Here is a 27,022-nt window from a genome sequence, read left to right on the forward strand (position 1 = left end):
TCTTAGATGCTTGATACTTAGAAAAAGTAAATTGCCTGTGGTCATATAGCTAATAAATTTTAGAGGCTGGATTTAAAGTCAGATCCAATTGGTAATTGATTCCAAAATAAAATCTAAAAGATCAGTCTTCTTGGTTAAATGAGATATCATGAATTCCTTCCCTTAAGCTTACTTATTCTGCCCCATCCATTTAGCTTTTATCTTTGGAAGAGGGCCCTCTGAGCATATTGAACAATCATCAAACTCTTGGTTTGGGAAGTTTGTAGATGTGTTTAATTTGAACCTCTCACCACTTAAGCAGAATGTGGAAAAGTTAGAGAAGCCTCCCAAGAGATTAGTAAAAATGATTCATGGGTCAAAAAATTTACATATAAAAAAAATAAATAAATAAAATAAAAGATCATAAATTCCCCTATAAAAAAAAATTTACATAAAGGGGGAAAAATTCAATATATTTGGATTATTTTCTTCAAATACTCCCAGAGAAAGTTAGTATATTAAAATTTCTTATGATTACACTTTAATTTCAATTAGTTTATTAGGTCCTTTGTGGAAACAAATAGGGAGAAGGTACTCTGTCCATAAAGCAAGAAAAGAATTGTCCTAACATGAAAAAGGGCAAAGAATGGAAGTGTCTTTAAAAAGTGTGTTTCACAAAGTTAATGTCACCTAGAGTTGACCTTAGATTAAAGCCTAACTTGATAATTTCCTTCCAAAAGATAAAACATTGGGCAGCTAGATATGTATCAGTGAATGGAATGCCAGGCCTGGAGTCAGGAAGACTTCATCTTCCTAAATTCAAATCTAGCCTCTGACACTTACTAGCCATTTGACCTGGGTAAGTCGCTTAACCTGATTTACCTCAGTTTCTTTATCTTTAAAAGGAGAAGGAAATGGCATGCCACTCCAACATCTTTGTCAAGAAAACCCCAAAAGGAGTCATGAAGAGTCAGAAATAACTGAAAAAGGGCAGCTGGGTAGCTCAGTGGATTGAGAGCCAGGCCTAGAGACGGGAGGTCCTAGGTTCAAATCTGGCCTCAGACACTTCCCAGCTGTGTGACCCTGGGCAAGTCACTTGACCCCCATTGCCTACCCTTACCACTCTTCCACCTATAAGTCAATACACAGAAGTTAAGGGTTTAAAATTAAAAAAAAACAAAACAAAACAGAAATAACTGAAAAAACTATTCAACAACAACAGATAAAATGTTAATTAGTACAAAATTATACAGACTGAAGAAAAAAAAGAGTGAAGGGCTTGAATCTTAGGAGAAGGAAATTAATTAATACATAATTCAAAAAAGAACTTCCTATTTAGAGATGTTATTAAATTCTAAAATAAGTGGCTATATTTTCTCTTTCCCTTTGAATTCTTTGAAAATAGGGTTGATTTTGTTTAGATTAGAGTAAATGCTTGAAGAGAATGCACTAGGCCTATAATGGTGAACCTATGGCACATGTACCAAAAAGGGCATACAGAGATTGTAGGCACACCTACAATCACCCACCAGAGTTCATTACTAGAAAAGCAGAGGGACTCTGGGGAAACTGTTCTCTTTCCTCTCTCCATGTGCCTGAGGATATTCTTCACTTCTCCCACCCCTCTGCCCAGCAACCAATGGGAGCACTTCCTCACTCCCCTATCTGGTGTAAGGCCGGGGTGGGGCACATAGGGCATACAGCATGGGGTCTCTGGGGTCATGGCACTCAGTCTCTAAAAGGTTTGCCATCAATGCACTAGGCAGTTTCTCAAGTTCACTTTCAAATTTATTACTCCTTTTTTTTTTAAACCCTTACCTTCCATGTTTGAATCAATACTGCGTATTGGTTTTGTTTTTTGTTTTTTGTTTTTTGTTTTTAATTTTAAACCCTTAACTTCTGTGTATTAACTTATAGGTGGAAGATTGGTAAGGGTAGGCAATGGGGGTCAAGTGACTTGCCCAGGGTCACACAGCTGGGAAGTGTCTGAGGCCGGATTTGAACCTAGGACCTCCTGTCTCTAGGCCTGGCTCTCAATCCACTGAGCTACCCAGCTGCCCCCTGCGTATTGGTTTTAAAGAAGAAGAGTGGTAAGGGTCTAGCCCATAGTCATATAACTAGGAAGTGTTTGAGGCCAAATTTGAACCCAGAACCTCCCATCTCTAAGGGCTAGGCTCTTAATCCACTGCCCCCAAATTTATGATTCTAGGAATAGAATAGACAAGAACATTACGGTACTTAAAGTCCGAAGCCCTGGTTTTGGAGGCTTGAATCTGCTACAAGTTAGCAATATGGCCATGTCACTGTCTATGTGGACCTCCAGATGTCTTACCTGAAAAGTTAGCATTTGACAAGATGATCTCTTTCAACTTTAAATCTTATAACTAAATATCTACTTTAATGTAAAATGTTTCTTTTTTGGTAGTTGTTTGTAGCATTTTATTAAACTGTACCCTAAGAAAGTAAATTAACTGAGGGAAGAAAAGTCATAGTGTCTTGTAAGTCTTAATAGTGAACAAACTTCTTCCATATACTTTATTTTATTTAAAACCCTGTGGATTTAGAAATTTTTATTCTAATTTTATAGATAACAAAACTGAAGCTTAAGGAGAATCACAACTTGGAAGGACCTAAGAAGTCACAATTTTTTCCTTTTATATATAAGGATACCAAGCCCCAGGGATCGTGAGTTCTTTTCCCTCAAGGATTATATCACATCAGAAACAGGATTTGAATTCAGGCCCTCTGACTCCAGAGCCAGTGCTTTTTCCATTATAGTTAAGTGGACTGGAGAGGCTAAGGTGGATTACTTCACTCAGATTTAGGTAATGATATGTGTCTTTTTATGTTCTCTTGAATAGAAATTAGTGTTAATAAATACAATAAAATTAGAATCCTCTGTCCAGGAAAAACCCCAACAACTATGCAATACAAAAATCAAGTGGAGATTTGTCATGGAAAGGGGCAAGAAAAAGTAGACTGGCTCACATTCCAATTATGCCACATTTTGTGTGACTTTAGACAGATTGCTATTTAGGTGTAGCCTAGAAGTCCAGAATTTGCTTAAACAAACGCAGACCAAAGCAGGTCAAAAGTATGAATTGAGCTTCTTTTAAACAGATGTACCCATCAAACTATCAATCGCTAGAGTCTTGACCAGCAGTCTCAAAAAGCCTCAAGGCTAGAATTAAATAGTGAATTTCTTACTGAGGCAAGTCATCTCCTTTTGTGTTTTCTTCAGAATATCAACAACTTTCAAGTGATGAAGTTCAACATATTTAATCACTTTTTCTTGAATGCTATCTAGTTGTATCTGAATTGTTCTTCAGAACTTTTTAGCTTTGTTGCTTTGTTATGCATAGTTATGAAAGTTATGAAAGACAAGTTATGAAAATTCTCAGCCTCAGTTTCTTTAACTGTAAAATAAGAATAATACTTGTATTGGCTCTTCTGTAGTAAGGGAGTACATTGGCTTCTTCTGCAATCTGGCTTCCAATCTCATCATTCATCTTAAATAGTTCTCTCCAGTCACTAATCATCCTTTAATGACCTTTTCTCATTTTTTATCGACCTTTCTGAAGCCTTTGATAATTTGATCATTCTCTGCTCCTATATATTCTCTCTACTCTGGGTTTCTATGACACTATTCTCTTATTTTCCTAATTGTCTGATTACTGTTTCTCACTATATTTTGTTGGTTCTTCATTCAGGTCGTGCCCACTAACCAAGGTGTCCTTCAAAGTGTCCTGGGCTCTCTTCTCCCTCTACACTAGATTTCTTGGTGATCTTATCAACCCAGAGTAGCATATCCAGCTTTAATTTCTCTTAAAACTTCTATTCTGCATCACCAACAGGCATCTCATACTTAACCTTTCCAAAATAGAATTTATTCTCTTTTCTCCGAAAACCTTCCTTGCTCCAAACTTTCTTATTTTTTTCAAGGACATAGCCGTCTTCCCGGCTACTCGTGCTTGCAATCTCAGTGCCATCCTTGACTCCTTCATATACCCAGTCTGTTGCCAAGTTTTGTCTTTCCTACCTTCACAATCTCTCATATATCCTATTCTCTTTACTCACACAGCCACCTTCCAGGTCCAGGTTTTTATCATCTCATGTTTAGATTATTACATTATCCTTCTGAGTGATCACCTTATCTTGACTTTAATCCATTTTATATTCCATTGCCAAAGTTATTTTCCTAATGCACAGGCACAGGTAACCAGGTTAACCCCCCTATTAAATAAATTAATTCAATCCCTATTACCTCCAGGATCAAATGTAAAATGCTTTGTTGTATATAAAATCCTTCACAACCTGGCCATTTCCTACATTTCCAGGCTTCTTATAATTTACTCCCCTCCTCACACACACATTGCAATCCAGCAGTACCTGCCTTCTTGCTATCTCTTGCACATCTTCTGACTTTGTGCCTTTTTAGTGGTTGTCCTCCATGACTGCAATTCCCTGTCTCCCCACCTATATAACCTATTGGCTTTCCTAGTTGCCTTCAAGATTCAGCTCAATTCCTACCTTCCTTACTACCACTATCCCAACCCTACGACTGCCTTCTGTTTGAAATTGCCTTCCATCTACCCTGTTTGTATGTCATTACTCCCTTTAGAATGTGTCCTTTGAGGACAGAATTTACGTTTTTTGCTTTTCTCTGTATGTATGGCATCACTTGGCAGAATATCTGATTTATAGTAAACACTTGATAAATACTTGTTGACTAATTGATATATATTTGTCCATTTATTCATTGCCTAAATAGCTTTCAGAGTCATTCAAATTTTTCTCAGTTCTTAGTAGATGACATATGACAATAAACTTGTTAGAAAAATTAGCCCCAATTATAATAACACCAAAGCAGCAAAAAAAATTTGGGGGGGAAATCAACTGGCATATACTGTTTTAAGTGTTAATTATTTAATCTTTTGCAAAATGTTTATTCTATAAAGGAGAGTTCTTGTATAAAAACTTCATGAGCTCTCAGTCACACTTTCTTTTTTACATTTTAACCTAGAAAGTGTGGAGTCTTTTGGAACTAAATAATGCAAAAATAAATTAACAAAACAATGTTAATAAATATTTTTGTTTTGTAAAGAGGACTTTCGTTCCTCTCAAAAAATCATGTCATTAGAAAGGAACTTACAAGTTATCTGGCATCTTCCTTTCCAATGCAGTAATCTCTTCTACATTATTGCCCCTCTTTACTGAAGGAAATAACGATTATATATAAAATACATATAGTATGAATAGAAAATTACATATGACCTTAATAAGCTAGATACATATATACAGGAAGCATGTTCAGGACATGGGAATTGCCAATGTAAAAGCACAGAAGGCAAGAAAAGGAGTGATGTTCAAGGAAAGGTAGTTTGGGAGTAGGTTGCATAGGGCATTAAAAGCCAAACAGGAGTTTATATTTGATCCTAGAGGCAATGAGAAATCACTGGAATTGGTTGAGTAAGGAAGCCACATACTCAGATCTGCACTTAAGGAAAATTACTTTGACATCACTGTGCAGTGGGGAAAGGCTGGAGCCTGGGAAACCAATTAGAAGCCTATTCTAATAATTTAGTTGAGAGATAATGAGGGCCTGAACTAAAATGGTAGCTATATGAGTAGAAATATATGAGATAGTATAAAGGAAAAAGTGGTAAAATTTGGGAATAAATTGGATATGTAGGGTGGGGGAGAGTGAGGGATCTAGCATAAGGGCAAGATTGAGAAACCAAGACATTAGAAGGACATTAGTGGCTTTGACAGAAATAAGGAAATTAGAAAGAGGGGTTAGATTAGGGAAAATATAATAAATTCAGTTTATATCAAAGATATTCTGTTCCTTCTTTGCATAAAATTGTAGATTTAAAACTTAGACTATAGGGGCAGCTGGGTAGCTCAGTGGATTGAGAGTCAGGCCTAGAGACGGGAGGTCCTAGGTTCAAATCTGGACTCAGACACTTCCCAGCTGTGTGACCCTAGGCAAGTCACTTGACCCCCATTGCCCACCCTTACCACTCTTCCACCAAGGAGCCAATACACAGAAGTTAAGGGTTTTTAAAAAAAAAACCTTAAACTATAAAGGCTATCTAATCCAACTCCCTCCTTTTACTGATGGGGAATTGAGCCTCAGGAAGGATTTGTCTGTGGTCAATCAGATTTCTTTATTAGGGGGAACGTATCTTTACTTTACTCTTTTCATAATGATAATAGGATAGAACTGGTATGGACTAGGGACCAAATAGTTCTTATATAGAAACTGTGACAGCTCTGTCTCAATACTTTGTTGTTTGGTCATTTTTCAATTATCTAACTGTGACCCCATTTGCGGTTTTCTTGGCAAAGATACTGGAGTAGTTTATCATTTCCTTCTCCAATTCATTTTACAGATGAGGAAACTGAAACAAGCAGAGCTAAATTAATATACAATAATATTAGCTAGTATTGTAAGTGCTTGGGGCCAGATTTGAACATAGGAAGATGAATCTTTCTGATTCCAGCCCCAGCACTCTATTCATTATTCCATCTAGAGACTCTATCAGTGCTTTACTTCCTATTTAACTGCCTGTGAAATAACTCCCACTGGTAAGATAACCTGATGTTTCAATTATTTGAAGGTATCCATTGTGACAGCGTGTGTGCTGAAGGGCACTGGGGCCCAAATTGCTCACTGCCCTGTTACTGCAAAAATGGGGCATCATGCTCACCTGATGATGGGATCTGTGAGTGTGCACCAGGTTTCAGAGGTACCACTTGTCAAAGAAGTAAGTAACTCATGGTGATTTTATTACCTCCTTTTCTCTTGTGTCTGTGTAGAGAATAATTCTGTCTGTTAAACTTTTTGCATAAAAGATGAGAATGACATATTATTTGACATTAGAGATTAGAAAATAGAATTAGAAATAAGAATAAACAATGTAGTTGGCCTTGCAGAATTGACTTCAATAGTAGTTCTCCACAATGCTTTTTTTTCCATTTTATCTTTAATTGCCTATTTAAGTGATCAGATTTCAAGCAATTTACATAACATAATTGGCAATACCATTAGGATATTTTACTTGATCATTACATCAGTCTTGCAAAAGGTGATCAAAAATTATTTGAACTGCAAACATTCTGTTCAATTCATAAAATTTGAATTTACTCTGGTCTTTTACTAGAAGTCAATACCTTGCTGCCTTGGCAACCAATCTTACCTCCTATTGCCACTCCTCATTCATTTAATGTTAAAAGCAGCAATAGCATGGAGTCAGATTACTATTGATAAACGAAAGTAGGAAAACGTAAACATTTTTCTACTGAAAAGTTTCGTGTTATTGAAAATAATTTGCAAAGTTAAGGTAAACTTTAGCTAAATGCAAACCAAACCACTAAAATCATCACTCTGTATTAACTTGCAACCTTTTGAGCAAGAATAATCTCTTAGCTATACTCTACATTAATTTTTCTGCTATTATGGTTGTTGAAAAACAAATAAATTACAAGGCGATTGAATTGTATTTGAAATGACATCATTACTTTTTTTCATTATTAAAGGTCATTGCAAATTCTTTGTTCTGTTCTCTTTGGAGAATTTCATGAGCCGTTTCTGACAACACAGTCATTTTGCGCTTCTTTGCTATTAACCTAAAGTTTGATATAAGAAATGAGAAGAAAAAAGTAAAATGGAAACATACCGTGATTTTTCTCTCTGGTTTCAGTTTGCTCACCTGGATTTTATGGACATCGTTGCAGCCAGAAATGTCCTCAGTGTGTGCACAGCAGTGGACCATGCCACCATATCACTGGACTGTGTGATTGCTTACCTGGCTTCACAGGAGCTCTCTGTAATGAAGGTAAAGGCAATTTATCAGAGGCAAAAACAGTGACCAAAAATTCCCATATTTTATACCCACATGTATTATTCAAGCCCTCTCAAAAAGAAATACTTACACTAAACATTACTTTTGACAATTATATAACTACAGCTTTAAAAAATACTTTTTCTAGTTTAGGAAAACCTGGTTCACTGCTTAAATTTTAAACATATATGTATATATGTATTTATTCTTTGAACTGTACCATTTGCATTTAAGTAATAATCTGAAATAAAAGAATAATTTTTAAGCAAATTTTCTCTGTTGGTGGTCTCTCACTGTAGTTTTTATTTATTATTAAGTCCCTAAGATGTAACATATGATTCAACCACTTAATAATGACTTTTTTAACTTGTCTACAGTTTGTCCCAGTGGTAGATTTGGAAAAAACTGTGGGGGAATTTGCACATGTACCAACAATGGAACCTGTAATCCCATTGACAGATCTTGCCAATGCTACCCTGGTTGGATTGGTAGTGACTGCTCTCAGCGTAAGTTTTTTGTGTTTTCTGATGAGGAAACAATATTTTCTTAGATCAATTTATTAGCACTTATTTTAACAAATTTTTTCAGGACTATTGAAAAATAGTATGGTCAATTATGAGACAAATTTTCTCAAGGCAGAAATTACCCTGGGATCTTTCAGGCTGTCTGATAGCACCTATCTCCCAGGTGTTGTGAGGATAAAGTAGCATAATATTTGTAAAAGTCCTTTGTAAACCTTAAAGCACTATATTAATTCTCGTTATTATTATTTAGTAGGCTGTTTCTTCATTGTACTGTCCTAATAATGTATATGTGGATAAATAGAATGTTTTAACTCCCTGAATAGAATTCTTAAACCTGAGTCTCAGGTCTACCACCACATTGTTAGTGGACTTCAGTTTCTCTTTCATTCCTTTTTAAATTTTTGTTTTTTCCAGATTACATGTTGACATAATTTTTAATAATAATTTTTTTTACATTTTGTAAGATCCATGTTCTCTCCCTACTCCCCACCACTTCCCAAGACGGCAGGTAATGTGATACAAGTTGTACATGTCATACACACATATTTCTATATTCATCATATTGTGAAAGAAGACATTGATTACAATAGGGAAAAAACCATGGACGAAATAAAGTGAAGAATGGCATGCTTCAATCTGCATTCAATTTTTGTCAATTTCTTGGGTGTTGGTAGATATCCTTTTTTGTCACGAGTCCCTTGAAGTTGTCCTTGATTCTTGCATTGTTTATAGAAATTGTCATTGTGCACAGTTGATCACCACAAACTCTTCTTGTTACTGTGTAAAATTTTCTTCTGGTTCTGCTCACTTTATTTTGCATCACTTCATATAAGACTCAATTTCAAAAAAATACATATATATATATATAAAATAAGATAAAAGGATTGAACTAGATGATCACTAAAATTTGATATTCCTAAGTCATATTTCACTTGCCAGTGCTGCAGATTAAATGTTGTAAGAAATAGTATGGGAAATTAATTTTTTCACCAAGTTAATCCTAAAATTTTAGATTAATTCTTTTATTCCATATAAAATTATAGCTGTGCCTCTCTTTATAATAGAAATGTATCTGAAAAGTTAGTTGTAAATTTTGTAAGTTCACTTCCCTGTACTCATCATTATATAGGTAGTTTAATTCATCTTTTGTTTCACAACTATTTCTGCCTTTTCTTGCTGTGTCTCTCCCAAACCAAGTTGATTTTCTATAAACAAACACTTAAATATAGCACAGGGTATTTTTATATTTAAAGAAACTCTGAGGTGTATCACCTCTATTAAATATGGGTTTTAAGTTTAGGTTTTCATGTAAGAATAGCAACTCACATTTCTGTAATGCTTTAAAGTTTGCAAATATTTTCTCAAAACACCTCTATGAGGTAGGAGGAAAAGTATTGTCTCCTTTACAGATGAAGAAACTAAAGCTCTGTATTGTTGCTTAAAGTGACTAATTGGAAGTATCTGAGATGAGATTCAAACACATCTGTTGCTTTTAAGTCTAACTATCTTTTCACTAGTAAAACAAAGTTGTGTGTTTGTGTGTGTGTGAAGTTTAGGGGAAAGTGGAATATTTTAATGTTTTTATTTATTTTAAGGTATGATTCTTCCTACCTTGGGAATGTTTCATGAAACTAACATATTTCTCCTGGTTTCAGCCTGCCCACCTGCCCACTGGGGTCCAAACTGCATTCATACATGCAACTGCCATAATGGAGCCTATTGCAGTGCCTATGATGGAGAATGTAAATGTACACCAGGCTGGACGGGTCTCTACTGCACCCAAAGTAAGCAGGTCATATTGTGTTTTTGCTGGTCATGGTATTAAAACAGAATGTTCATTTTTTGTGTGACCTAAATATATGATGACTAATTCTACAATATAGAGATTTCCCAAATTATAAACAAGTTGTATTCCTTGAATTTATTTGTAAGTTGGTTATTTGGAAATCAAAATTAATTTTCCCAAAGGAACAATATTATATGTTATGGCTAGGATTCCTGGATAGAGCCCCTATTTAATTCAGGATAGCTAAAATATTGCAAACATGCATAAAAAAGTAATTGTGGTAGAAAAAAGTTATAAATGTACAATATTTCAGTGCCTTATTTTTTTTTTTTGGCCTGGGACTGTGATTCCATTTCCTTTGGAAGTGAAGAAGTTCCTCTACAAATGCAGATCAACTTTTCTACAACTTATAATCATAGAGAATTGTCTAGAGAGGTTAAATCATCTGCCCAGGATCACAAAATCTATGCATCAGACTCAAGAATTAAATTCAGGTCTTTATGACTTCACTAGGCCTTCCTCTTACTCTAATAATATTAAGGATTAATATTAAGCATTAATAAGTTGAGTTGGAAACTCCAGGATAAAGTAGGTCATGTTTTTGGTATATAAGAATGTTTGTAAAATTGAATGTTCATAGTCCTAGACTTTTTGGACTTTTTAAATCACAGTTTCATTCATGCTTTCTCAACAAACATCCTGTTATAAAGTGGGAGACATTAATTTAAGTAGGCTAGAGGGGGATCTCTCTAAGGTGTAGAAAGTGTTCCTTATCTAAACTTATTTCAGATTTTTTTTATGAACAAAACTTTAGATTGAAAATCATGATATATTCTTTGACATGTAATAAAACAAATCTTCTATGTGTGTCCTATGTGACTTGAACAAGTTGATTGACTTTAGGTAAGTAACTTTAACCTCTCTGAGTCTTAGTGTCTTCTTCTGAAAAAATGAGGATCATTCGGCTTGTCCAAACTATCTCACAGAGTTCTAAGCACTTTACAAATTTTAAAGCCTTATATAAATGAGTTGCACTGACTTTGGGTGCTGCAGGTTCTTTACAAGTCTCACTCCAGATAAAACTCTAAATATGAAAATAAATCATAATAAAAAAAACTCAGCTTACTATAAACTCAGCTTACAATAAACTCAGCTTACTATCCTATTTAAGCCAAAGGTGACTTAAACCAGAGTTCTCTCTCACATAATACTATTGACAAGCCCCTGTTGAATTGATCACATCTTTCATTTCTTACAAAATACCTTTGAATATTGATATTATTTTATTATAACAGAAAATATTTGATAATTTCAATATTGGAGAAGAGGAGTTTGACAGTAGTCATTGTTCAAAATAAAGTGCTTTGGAGGATTTTAATGGCAGTGTGATGAAGTGGCAAAAAACACATAGTTCAATAGGTTTGAATTGGTACTGCTTTAGAAGATTTTAGGAACATTATTAATAGTTAAACTGTTACAACAATGGTGATGTTTCTTCCTAGTCAATAATATTTTACTTGTAATAACTGTTTTAATACTCAAATAACATCAATGAAAAAGTTATGTATGTCATCATCCTTTTCTTACCCTTTCATGTTTCTGTATACATTGAGTTAGAATAATTTATTCTAGGCCATATTTCTGCTTAACTCCTATATCTTTCTTTAACCTCAGCATCCTTATTTTCTCAAAGGATGTCCTCTGGGGCTTTATGGGAAAGATTGTGCATTAAAATGCCAATGTCAAAATGGAGCCGATTGTGACCACATCTCAGGACAATGTACTTGCCGCACTGGATTCATGGGGAAACACTGTGAACAGAGTGAGTATAAAAATATGTAACACTGTTAGGTTACAGTTTTAATGAGACTTATTTAACTACTTATTTTTACCTGAGAAATTTAAAGACAGATCTTTTTTAAAAAGGTAAATGAATTGGCATCATTTTTTCTGGCATTATTTCATTACTTCCCTTCCTCAGGTACCCCTCAGATTCTTGCTGATCTAAATTAGTCATGATTCATTCCCTTACCACTCCCTAACTTTATGTGGCTAGAGGAAATAATGAACAAACATGAAATCAAAATTTTCATTCTGTTCTTAAAATCTTGGTCTCTCTTCTTATACTATCTCATTTTATGCACTGGGCATCATTAAAACCCATGTAGAGAAGACAAGGACCAGGTAACATTAAAATCTGGGATTATAGCAACTGTATTCTTTAGCTTAGTTTTTGGGTTCCTTCTTTGGTGGCTTTTAATTGCTTGATTAGGTTAAGTTAGTACAGAGTAGTGAAAAATAAAAGACAAAAACCTTCATCATTGTTTTAGAATGAATGATGAACCCCTCTACGTGTAATTTTTCCTCACCTGACCTTTCTTCTTCTCTCCTGATATCAGAGAAAACAGACTCTCCTGCCTTATTAGACTGGCAGTATCCCAAGTCTTAATCTTAGCTCTAGGATGTGTCTTTTCAGCCCCCAGGAATAAGGCTGATATCAGGAGAAAGGGATTCTGAGAAAAAAAAATCTGAAAGACTTTTAATACACAGGACAACAACACTGAATTGGCTTGGAACAATGAGATTATTTTGCCTTTCTTGCACTCTTTTAGTTCAGCTGCTAAATTACATGCATGATTGTAAGCACAGTCTCTGGATGTTTACATTATACCTATATGTATATATATTGCTATTATAAATGAGCAGAAGCTTTCTGTAGAATGGAAGATGTGTTACTCTATTTTTAAAATCTCCCAGTTTGCAGGCCTAAACTTTGAGTGAAAATCCTGACAACAATAGTACATTGCCCCCTGCTGCTCAGTTATTAAAAATTTATTTTTTTAAATGGCTGTTTCGGTTAAACATGCCAGTATAGTGGATCCTCAGCTAAGACCACAATCAAAATAATTCCACATTCAAACCTATTCTTAGAAGTCTAGTTTTCAGATTACAGATTTCTGAGTGACATTCATACTTAAACCATTATCTGTGAAATTAAGACTCCACCTAGGAAATAGCTATTCTTTACACTTTTTAGAATTTGTAACCATCACCTCAGACTTGACAAATGAAAAAAACTTCCCTTTTTGTAGAGTCCCAACTCATGCAATAAGTTTTGTTTTTCTAAACAGAGCATTAAATCTTCATTATCATATCTAATTAAGCTTCCATTCATTTGACTTCATATTTGGTTCAATACCTTCTTCAGAGTGTCCCCCAGGAACATATGGCTATGGTTGTCGACAAATATGTGACTGTCTAAACAATTCTACTTGTGACCACATCACAGGAACTTGTTACTGCAGCCCAGGCTGGAAAGGAACAAGATGTGATCAAGGTAAATTTTTTTTTTTTTTTTTTAGCCTGGGACTCCAGGGCCCCAACCAGTAGGCAATGGGACACAGTCGCTCAGGGTCACCCAGCTGGGAAGTGTCTGAGCCCGGACTTGAACCTAGGACCTTTCATCTCTAGGCCTGGCTCTCAATCCACTGAGCTAGCCCAGCTGCCCTTACTTTAGGTTGCAGTTTCTTTAGCAGATGTAGTTTTTACAGGGTGGGGTTGCTAGCCCCACGCCCAACCCTCCTCCTTTTTTATCCGGGCTAGGGTCCTTGGCCCAGGAGTGGTAAGGGTGGGCGGTAGGGGTCAAGTGACTTGCCCAAGGTCACACAGCTGGAAGTGTCCGAGGCCGGACTTGAACCTAGGACCTCCAGTCTCTAGGCCTGGCTCTCAATCCACTGAGCCACTCAGCTGCCCCGATCAAGGTAAATAGTATTTAAAAAAAATTTTTTTATAGTATTTTAAAATTTTTTTCTTTATTTTATTCCAGTAACAAATCTACACATAAGTTTTCCAAGGTTACATGATTCATGTTGTCTGCTTCCCTTCTCTCCCCTCTCCCAAAATTGACAAGCAATTCCACTGGATTTTACATGTATTCTCACTCAAAACCTATTTCCATTTCGTTCATTTTCATAATAGATTAAGCTTTTAAAACAAGGTAAATACTGTTGATGGGCAATAAAAGCATTTAGAAAATTTTGTGATATTGCATAGTATTTATGTAAATCTATTTTATTTTTATAATATAGTTTTGTTCTCTTTTGCTTTGCTTATAGTTTAATGTAATCACATTTAGCATAAGATGTTCTTTGATCATATCATTCATTATTCAATATAACACTATTCACTATTATTCACTACAATCACTATTATTATTTATTCTAACATATTTTGTGGGGGTAAAGAAGGGGTAGAGAATCTAGCTTGTGAAATGTATAAAAAGATCCTTTTTATTCTAGAACAATTTCATAGAAACAAAAAAAATGTTAATGTTAAAGGAACCTTCAATAAAATCTGATCTAACCACTCATTTTACAGATGAGGAAACTTGGGTCTAGAGAGGTCTTACTTGATTTTTTAATCCAGACCTTAAGGTCCTTCCTTTGCATTATCTTCTCCCCTTTGCACAGATGAACCTAATTTTATTCTGAATTTTGACTCCTAGCAATTAGCATTCCTGTGTAATATTATTGGGCTTCATCCTCCCAAATGAATACAAAAGTAATTTGGGAATTAAGGAAGGATACTATACTCCTACTATCTTGTCTTGCTATAATAAATTATTTTTACTTCATCAAAGTCCCCTTCTTGGGCAGGTATCTGACATGGAAAATAATATGACTGGGAACATTATTCTTCAAAAGAAAGGATAAATATATGCATTCACTGAGTCAAATAAGGAGTATAGTGAACAGTGAACATTTTTTGGCCTTGAGTGAGGAATACATGAGTTCAAATCCAGACTCATATTTAATAGCTGTGTGACCATGAGTGCCACTTAACCTCTGTTCAGTTTCCTCAACTGTAAATGAGAGTATTAATAATAGCACTTCCCTCACAGGGTTTTTGTGAAGATCAAATATTTGGAAAGCATTTAACAGTTCCTGACACATAATAGGTGTTATATTCTCTTTTCCCTTCCTTTCCCTCCATGTGAGGGTGGGATACGGTAGATCAATTTTCAGATCAAATTTTAAATGATGTTATCTTTGGCCAGAGAGGGAAAATAACTGCTGTGTTTCCAGAAATGTTTAAGATAGACAAGTTTTAGTCATTCTAAGGATTTTTTTTTTTTAAACCCTTACCTTCCGTCTTGGAGTCAATACTGTGTATTGGCTCCAAGGCAGAAGAGTGGTAAGGGTAGGCAATGGGGGTCAAGTGACTTGCCCAGGGTCACACGGCTGGGAAGTGACTGAGGCCAGATTTGAACCTAGGACCTCCCGTCTCTAGGCCTGACTCTCATTTCACTGAGCTACCCAGCTGCCCCCTCATTCTAAGGATTTTATGAATTCTAAGAATTTGATGATACCATCACATATGTAGAGTAAATAAAATAATATCTAATTCAAATCAAGCTCTTCCAAATTATAATATAATAGGTCTGCAATTATAATGATGGATTTTAATCTCAGGGTAACCCCTTCTAGGGGAAGGGGCAGGTCCTCTTTCCCTTTGCTCAGGACATAGCTATAATTCTGGGGAAGCATAATATTTGTTATATTTTGCTCATTTGTTTTCAGGAACTTCAAACATTTTATGAATTGAAATCATCCAAATGTCTTTCATGTATTCTCATCATCATAGTCATTTGTGTCCCTCTTTCTTCTTTTTCTAGCTGGCATTTTAATAGTTGGAAACTTGAACAGTTTAAGCCAAACAAGTACTGCTAACCCTGCAAATTCTTATCAGATTGGGGCTATTGCAGGCATCATTATTCTTGTCCTGGTTGTGCTCTTCCTGCTGGCACTTTTCATTATTTATAGACACAAACAAAAGAAAAAAGAATCAAATATGCCTGCAGTTACCTACACCCCTGCAATGAGGGTCATCACTGCAGATTATACTATTTCAGGTAAGACTAGTTGTCTTTGAGGAATTTTACTCCATTTAAGTGCTGCAAGTCCCATCCTACATTATTAAAGCAAGATTATACTCTCTTCAGTTTTTTTATATAACTACTCAAAATTTCTAAGATGTAAGGGACCTCGAAGGCCCTATTTTCCAGCCTGTACTTGCATGATCCCCTCTACAACATGTCCAACAAATAGTTGATCCTACCTTTGCTTAAAGTACCTCCTGACAATAGTAAATCCTAAGGTAAACCCATTCCACTCTTGGATAGCTTTCTTGCTTCCTTAATGCATAGGGAAGGAGAGAGTTTGGAAGAGAAAAAAAAAAGTTTGTAAAAGGCTTGAAAAGTTTTTCCTTTTTATTAAGTCTTTTACAACATCCCCTCATTGTTTCCAGGTCTGCCTTCCACAGACAATTAGAACAAATCTAATTCCTTTTCCATTTGGCAATCCTTCAAAATCATGTTTTCTGCTATATCTTCTCTCTGGGCTAAATATGCCTTGTTCCTTTTATTGATCTGTTTATGGCATTATCTCCAGGCTCCTCACTGTCTTATTTATGCTTCCCATCTACTAATTTATCAGTATCCCTTCTACAATGTGGCACTGTAACTTGGACACAACATTGCAGATGAAGTCTGGATGATTAGTGTGGAATACATACAGTGAGCTAAGGCTACCATATCACATTGCTGACATCTTTTTTTTTTTTTTTTCAGCTAAAACCACTACTTCTACACAAACCCCTTCTTATATTTCTGCTTTTTTTTTTTAAACTCTTACCTTCCATCTTAGAATTGATACTTTGTATTGGTTCCAAGACAGAAGAGTGGTAAGGGCTAGGCAATGAGGGTGAAGTGACTTGACCAGGGTCACACAGCTAGGAAATGTCCGAGGCCAAATTTGAACCCAGGACCTCCTGTTTCTAGGTCTGGCTCTCATTTCACTGAGCCACTTAATTGCCCTCCTTCCTAAACTTCTGAAGTTGTTTTTGAAACTAATCTACTGCTTATTAAATTTCATTTTATTAGACTTGAGCATTATGAATCCTATACATTAAAAATTCCTTTAGCATTGTGTCATCTGTAAATATTTAAGTATGCTAACTATGTCTCTAAAACATTAATTAAACAGTATGAAGGCAGCCCAGATTCCTGGGTTATTACAATAGAGACTTCTTTCTAACTGGAAATTAAACCATTATATACTACTCTATAAGAACAGTCATTCAAACAACCTAAATATACTAATGACTAGCTCATATCTTTCCATCTTGTCCATGGGGAAAGTATGAAATACTTTGCCAATTGCTTTGCTCATATCTAGGTAGTCTATAACTATAGCATTCTCCATATCAATCTGTTTAGTAACTGCTTAAAAAATGGAGATTGGGTTAATCAGACATGGCCTTTTTAAAAAAAAAATTATTTTCAGTTCCAAATTCCCTCTCTCTCCTAACTCATTGAGAAGGCTCGAAATATGTTACCAATTATACATGAAATTATGCAAAACATGTTTCTGTATTAGCCAAGACATAATCTTATCTTAATGAAACTATATTGACTCTATGACAGCTTCTGGTGCCTGGGGGCACATGTATAAAATATCTCACTTACTGGATAATAAACTAGCCTAGAGAGAAGAAAATAGATTATGGAACCAAATGAAAAAGAAATGCATGATTTCCAAATGGTGCCTCCTAGAATTATAATATCTCAGAAGGCCATTAGGCATTTTCTTGATGGTCTGTGGCAGGGGTTGGCAACGTATGGTTCTCCAGCCATATCTGGCTCTTTTGAGGGCCAGATATGGCTCTTTCTGCAGGAGCCATAAAGTCAATTTTTTTTTTCAGGTGCTGTACAGGAGTGCGCACTGTGAGCACTGTACAGCTCTCACGAAATTACCTTTTAAAAAATGTGGCATAGGGCAGCTGGGTAGCTCAGTGGATTGAGAGCCAGGCCTAGAGACAGGAAGTCCTAGGTTCAAATCCGGCCTCAGACACTTCCCAGCTGTGTGACTCTGGGCAAGTCACTTGACCCCCATTGCCTACCCTTACCACTCTTCCACCCATAAGTCAATACACAGAAGTTAAGGGTTTAAAAAAAAAATGTGGCATTTATGGCTCTCACGGCCAAAAAGGTTGCCGACCCCTGGTCTATGGAGTAGACTGTTCTCCCACTTTTCTAAGGGAATGGGGAGAAGAAAGTAACCTGTTTTCCCCAATGGCCTGCTATTACAGAAATTTTACCCATCTTAGAATTAGTACATCTCACTGTATTTATTTTGTTTCTTAAAAGTAACAATTTTAATCATTTTCTTCTCTTTTTCTTTCTAGATACCCTTCCACAGAGTAATGGTGGAAACACTAATAATCATTATTTTACCAACCCCAGTTACCATACACTCACTCAGTGTTCCACATCACCTCATGTCAATAACCAAAATAGGATGACGATTGGAAAGGTAAAATAATAGATGCATATCAAGTAGTTAAATACGCATAAAAATAAGAGATGTGATCCTTAGTATCTTGTGAATTTTTTTTAAAATCACTTTCTGTAGTGGAAACCTGAAATCCTTTAACCTGACCAGTTATAAGCATAACTGCAAAATTACTCTTACTTCTTTTTTTTACTCCCAGTTCCCACCTTCTGGATGCACCTTTCTTTTCTCCCCTATTCCCAGGCACTCAGTCTCTTCACACTGTGTTCTATTCTTCAGTGCCTATCCAGGTCTATCCTTCCTCACATTATCCATTACTCTAGATTTACCTCTTCATAAGAGGTTTCAGAAGTGTTAAGGTTCTACATAAATAAAGTAAGTACCTCATTACCAGCTCATGGATGAAATCATCCAGTTTAAAATTAAATGTGCAAAGCAGTATTCAAAACAAAAAATTAATCTCTTTCCTCAAGGAGATTATATACTACTGGTCAATTTAACTTAAATAGTCCTTAACCTTACCAAGAATATTTTTGTTTTACTAAAATACTGATGATGATGATGATGATGATGACAGTAATCATTCCTTACATTTCTATAACATTTTACTGTTTTACAAGGCCCTTCTTATGTAAATTATCTCAACTAAACCTTACTTACTACAGTCCTATAAAATAAGTATGACAGATATCATAGTCCTTATTTCACAGAAGGGGAGATTACTTGATCAGAGGAGCTTGATGATTTACTCAAAGTCCCACAGACAAGAAGTGACAGACCTAGAACTAGAATTTGATTTTCTGACTTTGGTCAGGCCTCTTTTCACTACAAGCCAGCTGGCCCAAGTGAATTACTATAACATCATGTACTGTGGAACAAAAGCAGAGAATCTCATCTATTAAAGGGATGAGAGTTTGTGTTGGGACCACCACAATAAAACTAAAGGCTGAATCTGCCTTCTTTAAGACTTTTTCTTTCCTCATAATTCATAGAATCATTGAATCATAGATTTAGAAGAACTGAATAACAAGAGGCAATCTAGTCCAACTTATTACTTATTGAATTCCTTCTACAATATTCCTGATAAATGTTCCTTTAACTTCTGCTCAAACACCTCCCCAAAACTTCAATACAAGACTAAGTTATGTGCTTTCATCCAAAATTCTTTTAATTTTTAATAGTCAAAAGTCAACCAAATATTTGTGAATATAAAAAATGTGGATCCTGGAAAGCAAGGACCAATTGTGGATTTCACAGGAACATTCCCAGTAGACTGGAAACATGGCAGCTTCCATAATGAGCTTGGTAAGTCAAAGAGGCTGTACTTCTTAGCAGTTTATTATTTTTATCATTTTAAGCAACCATACAAACATGTTTTGGGGAAGATAACAAGCATTTATTAAGCTTGCAATGTGTACCAAGCACTAAGCTAAATGCTTTGTGAATGTTATTTCATTTGATCCTCATAACAACCCTGGAAGGTAAGTTATTATAATACTTATTGTACAGTTGAGGAATCTGAGATAGAAGTGAAGTGACTTGTCCAGGGTCACCACAACCAGCAAGTGTCTGCAGTTGCATTTGAACTCGGGTCTTCTGCCTGACTACAGGCCTAGCACTCTAGTATATAGCTTCCTCTGAAATGTAAATGAAACATGAGTAGGAATTGATAGAATTTTTGTTCTCTTTTAGCTGAAACCCCCTCCCCACCAATAATTATGTCCTTTTGTTTCAGATTGGTCTATGGGAAAAGATTTTATTTCAGGATTAGATAATAATTGTTATTTCCTCTGTGATCTGACATATCCACAGAAACAAAGTAAACATGGGAGAAAGACTTACTCAGACTATTGGATAACAACATCCTTTCATTAAAGTGGAAGCATATTGCTATAATAAAAACTTTAGCTTCTCAAATGCCTTTAGATCCCCTGCTTTCCTAGGAGATTATTAATTGAAGTTAATTGATTCCTCAATTAGAAGGATTCCCATTTTTCTGGAAATTAAATATCCTATTTTTATATGTTCTTCCCCATTTTTATGAATCCGTATCAGTCTCATAGTGTAATGGCCCAGAATACTTATTGGGTTATAGGAAAGGAAAGAATAAGAATATGTTAATATTTTAATATTCTTCCTATTCTTGTTTGTAAGATAGTATAGCATCCCCTATTTCCCAACTCCTAATTGCACCAGCAGATAGGATTCCCAGAAGGTGGCTAACAGTTTCTTCCCTGAGAGTTCTAGACATAAACCAAGGTACTTGGGGGTTTCTAGTGTTTCAAGTGTCCATAGTTAGCAAAACAGAGAGTGAGACTTAATGGGCTTTCAGTTAAAGATATTTACTAATCAGGTATAATATGAACAGTTGGTATAAAACTTTGGGACACACTCTACTACTGGTATATATGGATTCCAAGGGAAAATGGACTAAGGCTTAGATAGTACATGTGGCAAAGTAGTACTCATATCTCCTGGTTGAATGAAATCCTTTTTCTTCTTTCCTAGAATAATTCTTTTTGAATTAGCACTGAACTTGCACTTTTTTCTGGCTATCTTTTCTTCAGCAATCTTATTTGTTCTCTCTCAACAACAGACTGGATGCATTATTTGTTACTGCCCAGTCTATCTGGCAAGATAATATGGTTGATGAAGAAGGTAGGGGGAATATGACATTTCTTCTGGATTCACTCTTCCCATCCTTTCTGCTCTTTGTTTGCAGACAGAAGAGTTTATTTCTTTAAAGCACTCTCAAACCATAACTAACAAATTTTCCCATTTGAAACCCATAGACCTAGAGAAATTTAGAATTCTTTCAAATAATAACAATATATTTTGCTGTCTGATTTCATCCCATGGTACAAAGCACTTTTCTCCTTTCAATTCTAATCAAGAAGCTTGCTCAAACTTAATTTATACTTTTGATTGATTGTTTGATTCAATAGAGGTGGTATATTAGCATTTTCATACTTATTGTAAATGTTTGATTGCTTGAATGATTCTGTAGAATAGTCAAAGTGGCTATTACTTGATAAAATGGCCAGTGGATAAAGCATCTTATTACTTACATTAATTGTGCATAGGGAAATGAAATTCCCCTCTTAAACTAGTAAACAATGGTAATTGAGAGGATTCATTCCTAGATAGGTTTGGCTCAAGATGAACAGTAATATATGTCCTTGCATTGGGAAAAATAGATCCCTAAAATGAAGACAAGGAAAAGGGAAGTTTACCTGTCAAATCTTTGGATAAGGGAAGACTTTATAACCAAACAAAAAATAGAGAGAGCATTATGAGATATAAAATAGATAATTTTGATTATATTAAATTTAAAAGATTTTGCATATCTTTTTTGCAAAGCCTATATAACCAAGATTTGACAGAAAGCAGAAAGCTTGGGGGTGGGTGGGACTACAAGTCATCCCCCAATTGACAGATGGTTGAAAAAAATGAATAGTGAGGAATGGGAAAATGCAAAAAGATAGAAAAAATAAGAAGATGCATGAAATGGAATGTTGGGAGATAAAAAGCTGGCAGTTTGACCTGGAACTCTGGGATAGCCTGAGGGAAGAACCTGGGGAGCAGGGCTGGAGTACTGAGCTCCTAAACTGTCTGGTGATCCTCTGATCTTGGTGGGAAGTGTCCTATCTAGGGATTTGTCTCCTGATTCACTGATGATGATATCAACTGCTTGATCTACCTGGAGAAGAAACTCATTTTGAGAGAAGCAATCTGAGAGAGACTGCCTCCACCAGCACAGCCTATATCTGGAGTGACCCAGCCCATTTAGGGTCTGCTTCCTTGATCAGCAATTTATTCTATTCCTCAATCAAACCTGTTTGGAGAGGCTTTAGTGATAAAAAGCTAGATTCAGGGAGTTTATGGGGAACAGAGACAGAAAGTAAGTCAAGAGTAGGTCCAACTCTGTTGGACACAGAAGAGACCTGTGAGGGTCAGAGGGGTCCTGGGAAAGGTAGATAATATTAGTGAAAGGGATTTTTTTTCCCCAGCCCTCCTTCTTTATCTAACCCAATTAGCATTCTTTAATAAACTTTAATAAACTTTAAACTTTGATAAAATCTAGCAGTCAGATCGAGTTTCTAAGAGTCACAGAGGCAGAGCCATCTTGATCTCTATACCTGGGAGGAGTCTTAAAATCAAGATTTAAAGATCACCAACCTTATTTACTGACCAAAATTACCATTTTTTACAATAGGCAGTTTTCAGAAGAAGAAATTAAACTATCTGAATCATATGAAAAAATGCTCTAAACCACTATTGATTAGAGAAATGCAAATTTTAACACCTTTGAGATACCACCTTATACTTATCAGGCTGGCTAATATGACAGAAAAGGAAAATGATAAATGTTAGAGGGGATGTGAGAAAATTTGGATGCTACCAATGTCCAAATGAACCGATTCAACCACAAAACTGCACTCTCTTTGATTAAAAAATACTTCTGCTAGGTTTGTATCACAAAGAGAATGACAACAAAAAAAAGCAAAAGGACCTATTTGTACAAAAGTATTTGAAGTAGGTCTTTTTGTGGTAGCAAAGAATTGGATATTGAGGGGTTATCCATCAATTGGGGGTTGGCTGAACAAGTTGTAGTATATGATTGTAATGTAGTATGATTGTGCTATAAGAAATAACAAGCAGGATGATTTCAGAAAAATCTGAAGAAACTTACATGAATTGATGAACAGAACCAAGAGAACATTGTACATAGTAATGGCAATATTGTAGAATGATCAAAGACAGTTCCAAAGGACTCATGATGAAAAATGCTATCCATTTCTGGAAAAAAGAACTGAGCTAGTCTAAATGCAAATCTAAATTTAAAAAAAAAAAGGATATTATTTTTTACCTTATCTTCTTTGTGGTTTTTTTAGATGTCTTCTTTCACAATGACTAGTATATTTTGAATGATTAAATACCCTATATCAATTTGCTTACTGTCTGGTGGAAGATAATTTAAAACTTAAAATTAAAAAGACATGTTAAAAATTGTTCTACATGTAATTTGGAAAAAATAAAATACTATTTAAAAGAATATTAAAAAACAATGACCTACTGAGGTATTAAATCATTTTTCTAGGTAAAAAAGAGGTTTATTTAAATCAAAATCATATGTAATTTGGAAATATGCAAAATTTGACTTCATAAATGGACTTCCATAAAAGATATGGTAGAATTTAATTGTCTACATAAATTAGGGAAGTCTTCTAAAAGGAATTAAAACAGACTATTTGCAAGTTCTAAAGTAGGATACCAATTTGTAAGTGATTTTGTAAAATGAAAAACTGTAAACCTTGAAATGTCGGCTCTGATTACAAAAGTAAAGTTTTGTAATAAATTTGAGATGCATAAGAAAATTGTGCTACTTTGCTAAATTGATTCAGCAGAGTAAGTAAAATCCACACTGAAAACAATTTAGAGCATGATTTGGGAGGGAGGAATGTCTGAGATTAAGAAATTAATAGTAAAAAAAATAACAAAAGTGAAATACTAAAAAATTATTCTAAAGAGAAATGCAATTCTATGATTTTCAAGGCTGTCTGAATTAATCAGATGCAGCAAAAGAAGACAGAATCAAAAGTGAATTAGAGATAATAATTTACAATGGCATAATATAGAAACTGAAGCTAAATTAAAAAATAAGGAGGGGCCACTAGAAAGCTCAGTGGATAGAGAGCCAGGCCTGAGATAGGAAGTCCTGGTTTCAAATGTGGCCTCAGTCACTTCCTAGCTACGTGAGCCAGGTTAAATCACTTACCTCCAATTGCCTAGCCTTTGCTGCTCTTCTGCTTTGGAACCAATACTTAGTACTGATTCTAAGATGGAAGGTTTTTGTTTTTTGTTTTTTAAATAAGAACAGTATGTAAGGATGTTCCTAAAAATAGAAACATTTAAAAATGCATCTCAAATTTTTATTTCCAGACAGCAAGAATATAAAACTAGCAACTTTTCATCTGAAAAGGGACAATTCAAGGTTTTCATCTTTGCCAGCTATCAGAATTTCCAGCATGAACCACAAGAAAAATCCCAAACCTAACATAGAATGGTTCTACATGAAATTAAAGGAAGTTTTAGACCACACTGAGCAAAAAGGAGAAGAGAAGGTGTGCTGGACCTATAAATCTGTGATTCTGATTAGAAAATTGCTTATTTTTCCCTTAGGAAGTTAGAGTTAATTTTGAGATTTTTAAAATAATTTCCAAACTTGATTTCAAAGATTCTGGTATTCTTATGCATGTGAGAAAGTAAACGGAATGACATAACCACCTTTAAAATTGAGCAGTTTGAAAATTCATATTTGTATTGGGTTTGATTGAGGAAAATTATTGTTCACAGGATAATATGGGGAAATATTTATTATTTATCATCTACTAAAATTGTTTGAAACAAGCTTTATGTGGTTAGAAATTGTCTTGCACACAAACTTAACTGTAGAGGTCAGGCTTTCCTCAGAAGTATTCCCAGGAAAGCTGGATAACTGCAAGGAATGCTTAGATCCCACCTAGATCTTGAATACATACATAGCTTGTGTTTTGGATTCCCCAAATTTGAATTTTTGTACTTATCAATATATATCTCAATGGACTTTTCCTGGGAACTGCCCTCTCTATAATACTGCTGTACTGCTATGTTATGTGGTATTATAGAAAGGGAGCCACACCTTCTACTACGTCTCTCCATTACCAGATGACTAAATACATTTCTTTATAAAACTATTTCAGATTTTTAGAGCTCATTCTTGCAACCAACAATAGATGGTCTAGTAGCTGCTGTTGCCATACCTTTGTAGCTATAAGAATTAAATTGATAATTATTCTATTCAGGTTTCTGAATGTAAGTAGTAAAGAATGCCAAAATTGGGAGATGAATGAAATGGTTTTTCTATGTAGCTTATTTGAAGATATAGTAATATCATTTGACTGGCTATACATTTATCCACTGTGGAGAGAGTGCCAGATCTAGAGCTGAGAAGACCTCGTTTTAAACCTGGCCTCATACTTCTAGCTGTGTGATCCTGGACAAGTTACTTAACCCTGATTGCCTACCCCTTGCCACTTTTCTGTCTTAGAATTGATACCAAAACAGAAGGTAAGATTTAAAAAAAAAAAGGCAACAGGAATGTGCCCAAGTGACCCTTCTTCCTCCCATGACCCAATACTAAATAAAATATGAGGCTAAAATATAACTTTAAAATAATAATGTTAAAAGCATGTGAAGGGAGAGGCTAGGTGGATCATTGGTGGCCTACAAATGGGAGATCCTGGGTTCAAATGTGACCTCAGACACTTCTTAGCTATGTGACCTTGGGCAAGTCACTCAGCTACCACTGCCTAGCCATTATCACTCTTCTGCCTGGGAACCAACACACAATATTGATATTCCAAGATGGAAAGTAACTTTTTTTTAATGTAGATAGGTAGCTAAAAGAGCGTTAGTCTTTTATGGAATATTAAAGTATATTTTGAAAAAGACAATACCTTCAAAATATTTATCTTGAACCTAAGATATCCAGGATTGGTATTCAAATATTTCTCATTGGTAAAGAATATACTAAAAGGTCTCTTTATAACTATAACTGCATTAGGAATGTTAGAACTTCTACCCTATTGTGCCTGTAAATCAATTAAGCCAAAACAAATCACATCTATATACAAAAACACTGAGATTGCTACCAGCTACAATAATATCCCTTAGTGCAGTGATAAATTCATTTCCATTGTCTAATTACTTACTTTTAACCCCCAATTTTACAAATTTCTTTGCAAAATTCTCTTAGTCAGGGCTTTCTCTCTGGGATTTCATGGAACTGAAGCTAAGAAATTTCTACAACATCCATTAAATTCCTTGTATGTATCTCAGGGTTCTCATACTTATCATTAACTCCAAACTTAGATTCAGTACATCAAACCTGGCATACATTTTGTATATTCTTACTGTTTCTTTCCCTCCTGCATTACAGGTGCCTTTGGGCTTGATAGAGAATACATGAGGAAATCCTTAAAAGTTGATTAAATTTGAAGGAATAATTTTTCATGTGTTTAATGACAAGCTTTTTATTTATAGGTTGAGTTAACTTGTTGAATAGCTAAGGGAAATTTGCTCTAGCCTGAATAGAATATTAGCATTAGAAAGAATCTTTTAAATGTTATAGTCCTCCCTTTTGTTTTACAAATGAGCACTTGTTAATATTATATTCTTTACCACTGTTAACTTAGAAAAAACGCAGAACTATTAAATAGTCATAAAACCACTCTTTAATCAAGGGAAAGGGGGATGAGGTCTACTTGGCCTCTTGTGCAGAGTCTAAAGGAACACTGCTTCGCTCTGCTCCCTGATCCCCCTGGGAGTGCCACCGCGCTAGATGACGACTCCTAGGAACAAAGGAAATTGGGGAACTTATATACCGTTTGGGAAGATCCAGGGGCTGGGAGAGATGATTGACATTATACTGACGGGATACAATCAAGCTAGAGAAAGGGATCATAGCTAGAGGCTAGGGTGTAGGGGAAAGGG

At 35.2% G+C, this 27,022-nt stretch overlaps 1 protein-coding gene across 2 annotated transcripts in view; it reads left to right on the forward strand.

Moving 5' to 3' along the window:
• MEGF10 (multiple EGF like domains 10) overlaps positions 1 to 27,022 on the forward strand; it is a 114,401-nt gene that overhangs the window by 83,520 nt on the left and 3,859 nt on the right. The window contains exons 13-23 of one of the 2 annotated variants that reach the window (XM_044662215.1): positions 6,603 to 6,749; positions 7,686 to 7,820; positions 8,204 to 8,332; positions 10,006 to 10,134; positions 11,830 to 11,958; positions 13,345 to 13,473; positions 15,811 to 16,047; positions 18,381 to 18,508; positions 19,669 to 19,792; positions 26,469 to 26,512; position 27,007. In XM_044662215.1, the coding sequence (XP_044518150.1) occupies positions 6,603 to 6,749; positions 7,686 to 7,820; positions 8,204 to 8,332; positions 10,006 to 10,134; positions 11,830 to 11,958; positions 13,345 to 13,473; positions 15,811 to 16,047; positions 18,381 to 18,508; positions 19,669 to 19,792; positions 26,469 to 26,512; position 27,007 (1,332 nt within the window). The remainder of the gene's footprint in view (positions 1 to 6,602; positions 6,750 to 7,685; positions 7,821 to 8,203; positions 8,333 to 10,005; positions 10,135 to 11,829; positions 11,959 to 13,344; positions 13,474 to 15,810; positions 16,048 to 18,380; positions 18,509 to 19,668; positions 19,793 to 26,468; positions 26,513 to 27,006; positions 27,008 to 27,022) is intronic. The other variant, XM_044662222.1, reaches the window with a different exon arrangement.

This window comes from Gracilinanus agilis, chromosome 1 (genome assembly GCF_016433145.1).
Source record: "Gracilinanus agilis isolate LMUSP501 chromosome 1, AgileGrace, whole genome shotgun sequence".
In the NCBI taxonomy this organism is placed as follows: Eukaryota; Metazoa; Chordata; class Mammalia; order Didelphimorphia; family Didelphidae; genus Gracilinanus; species Gracilinanus agilis.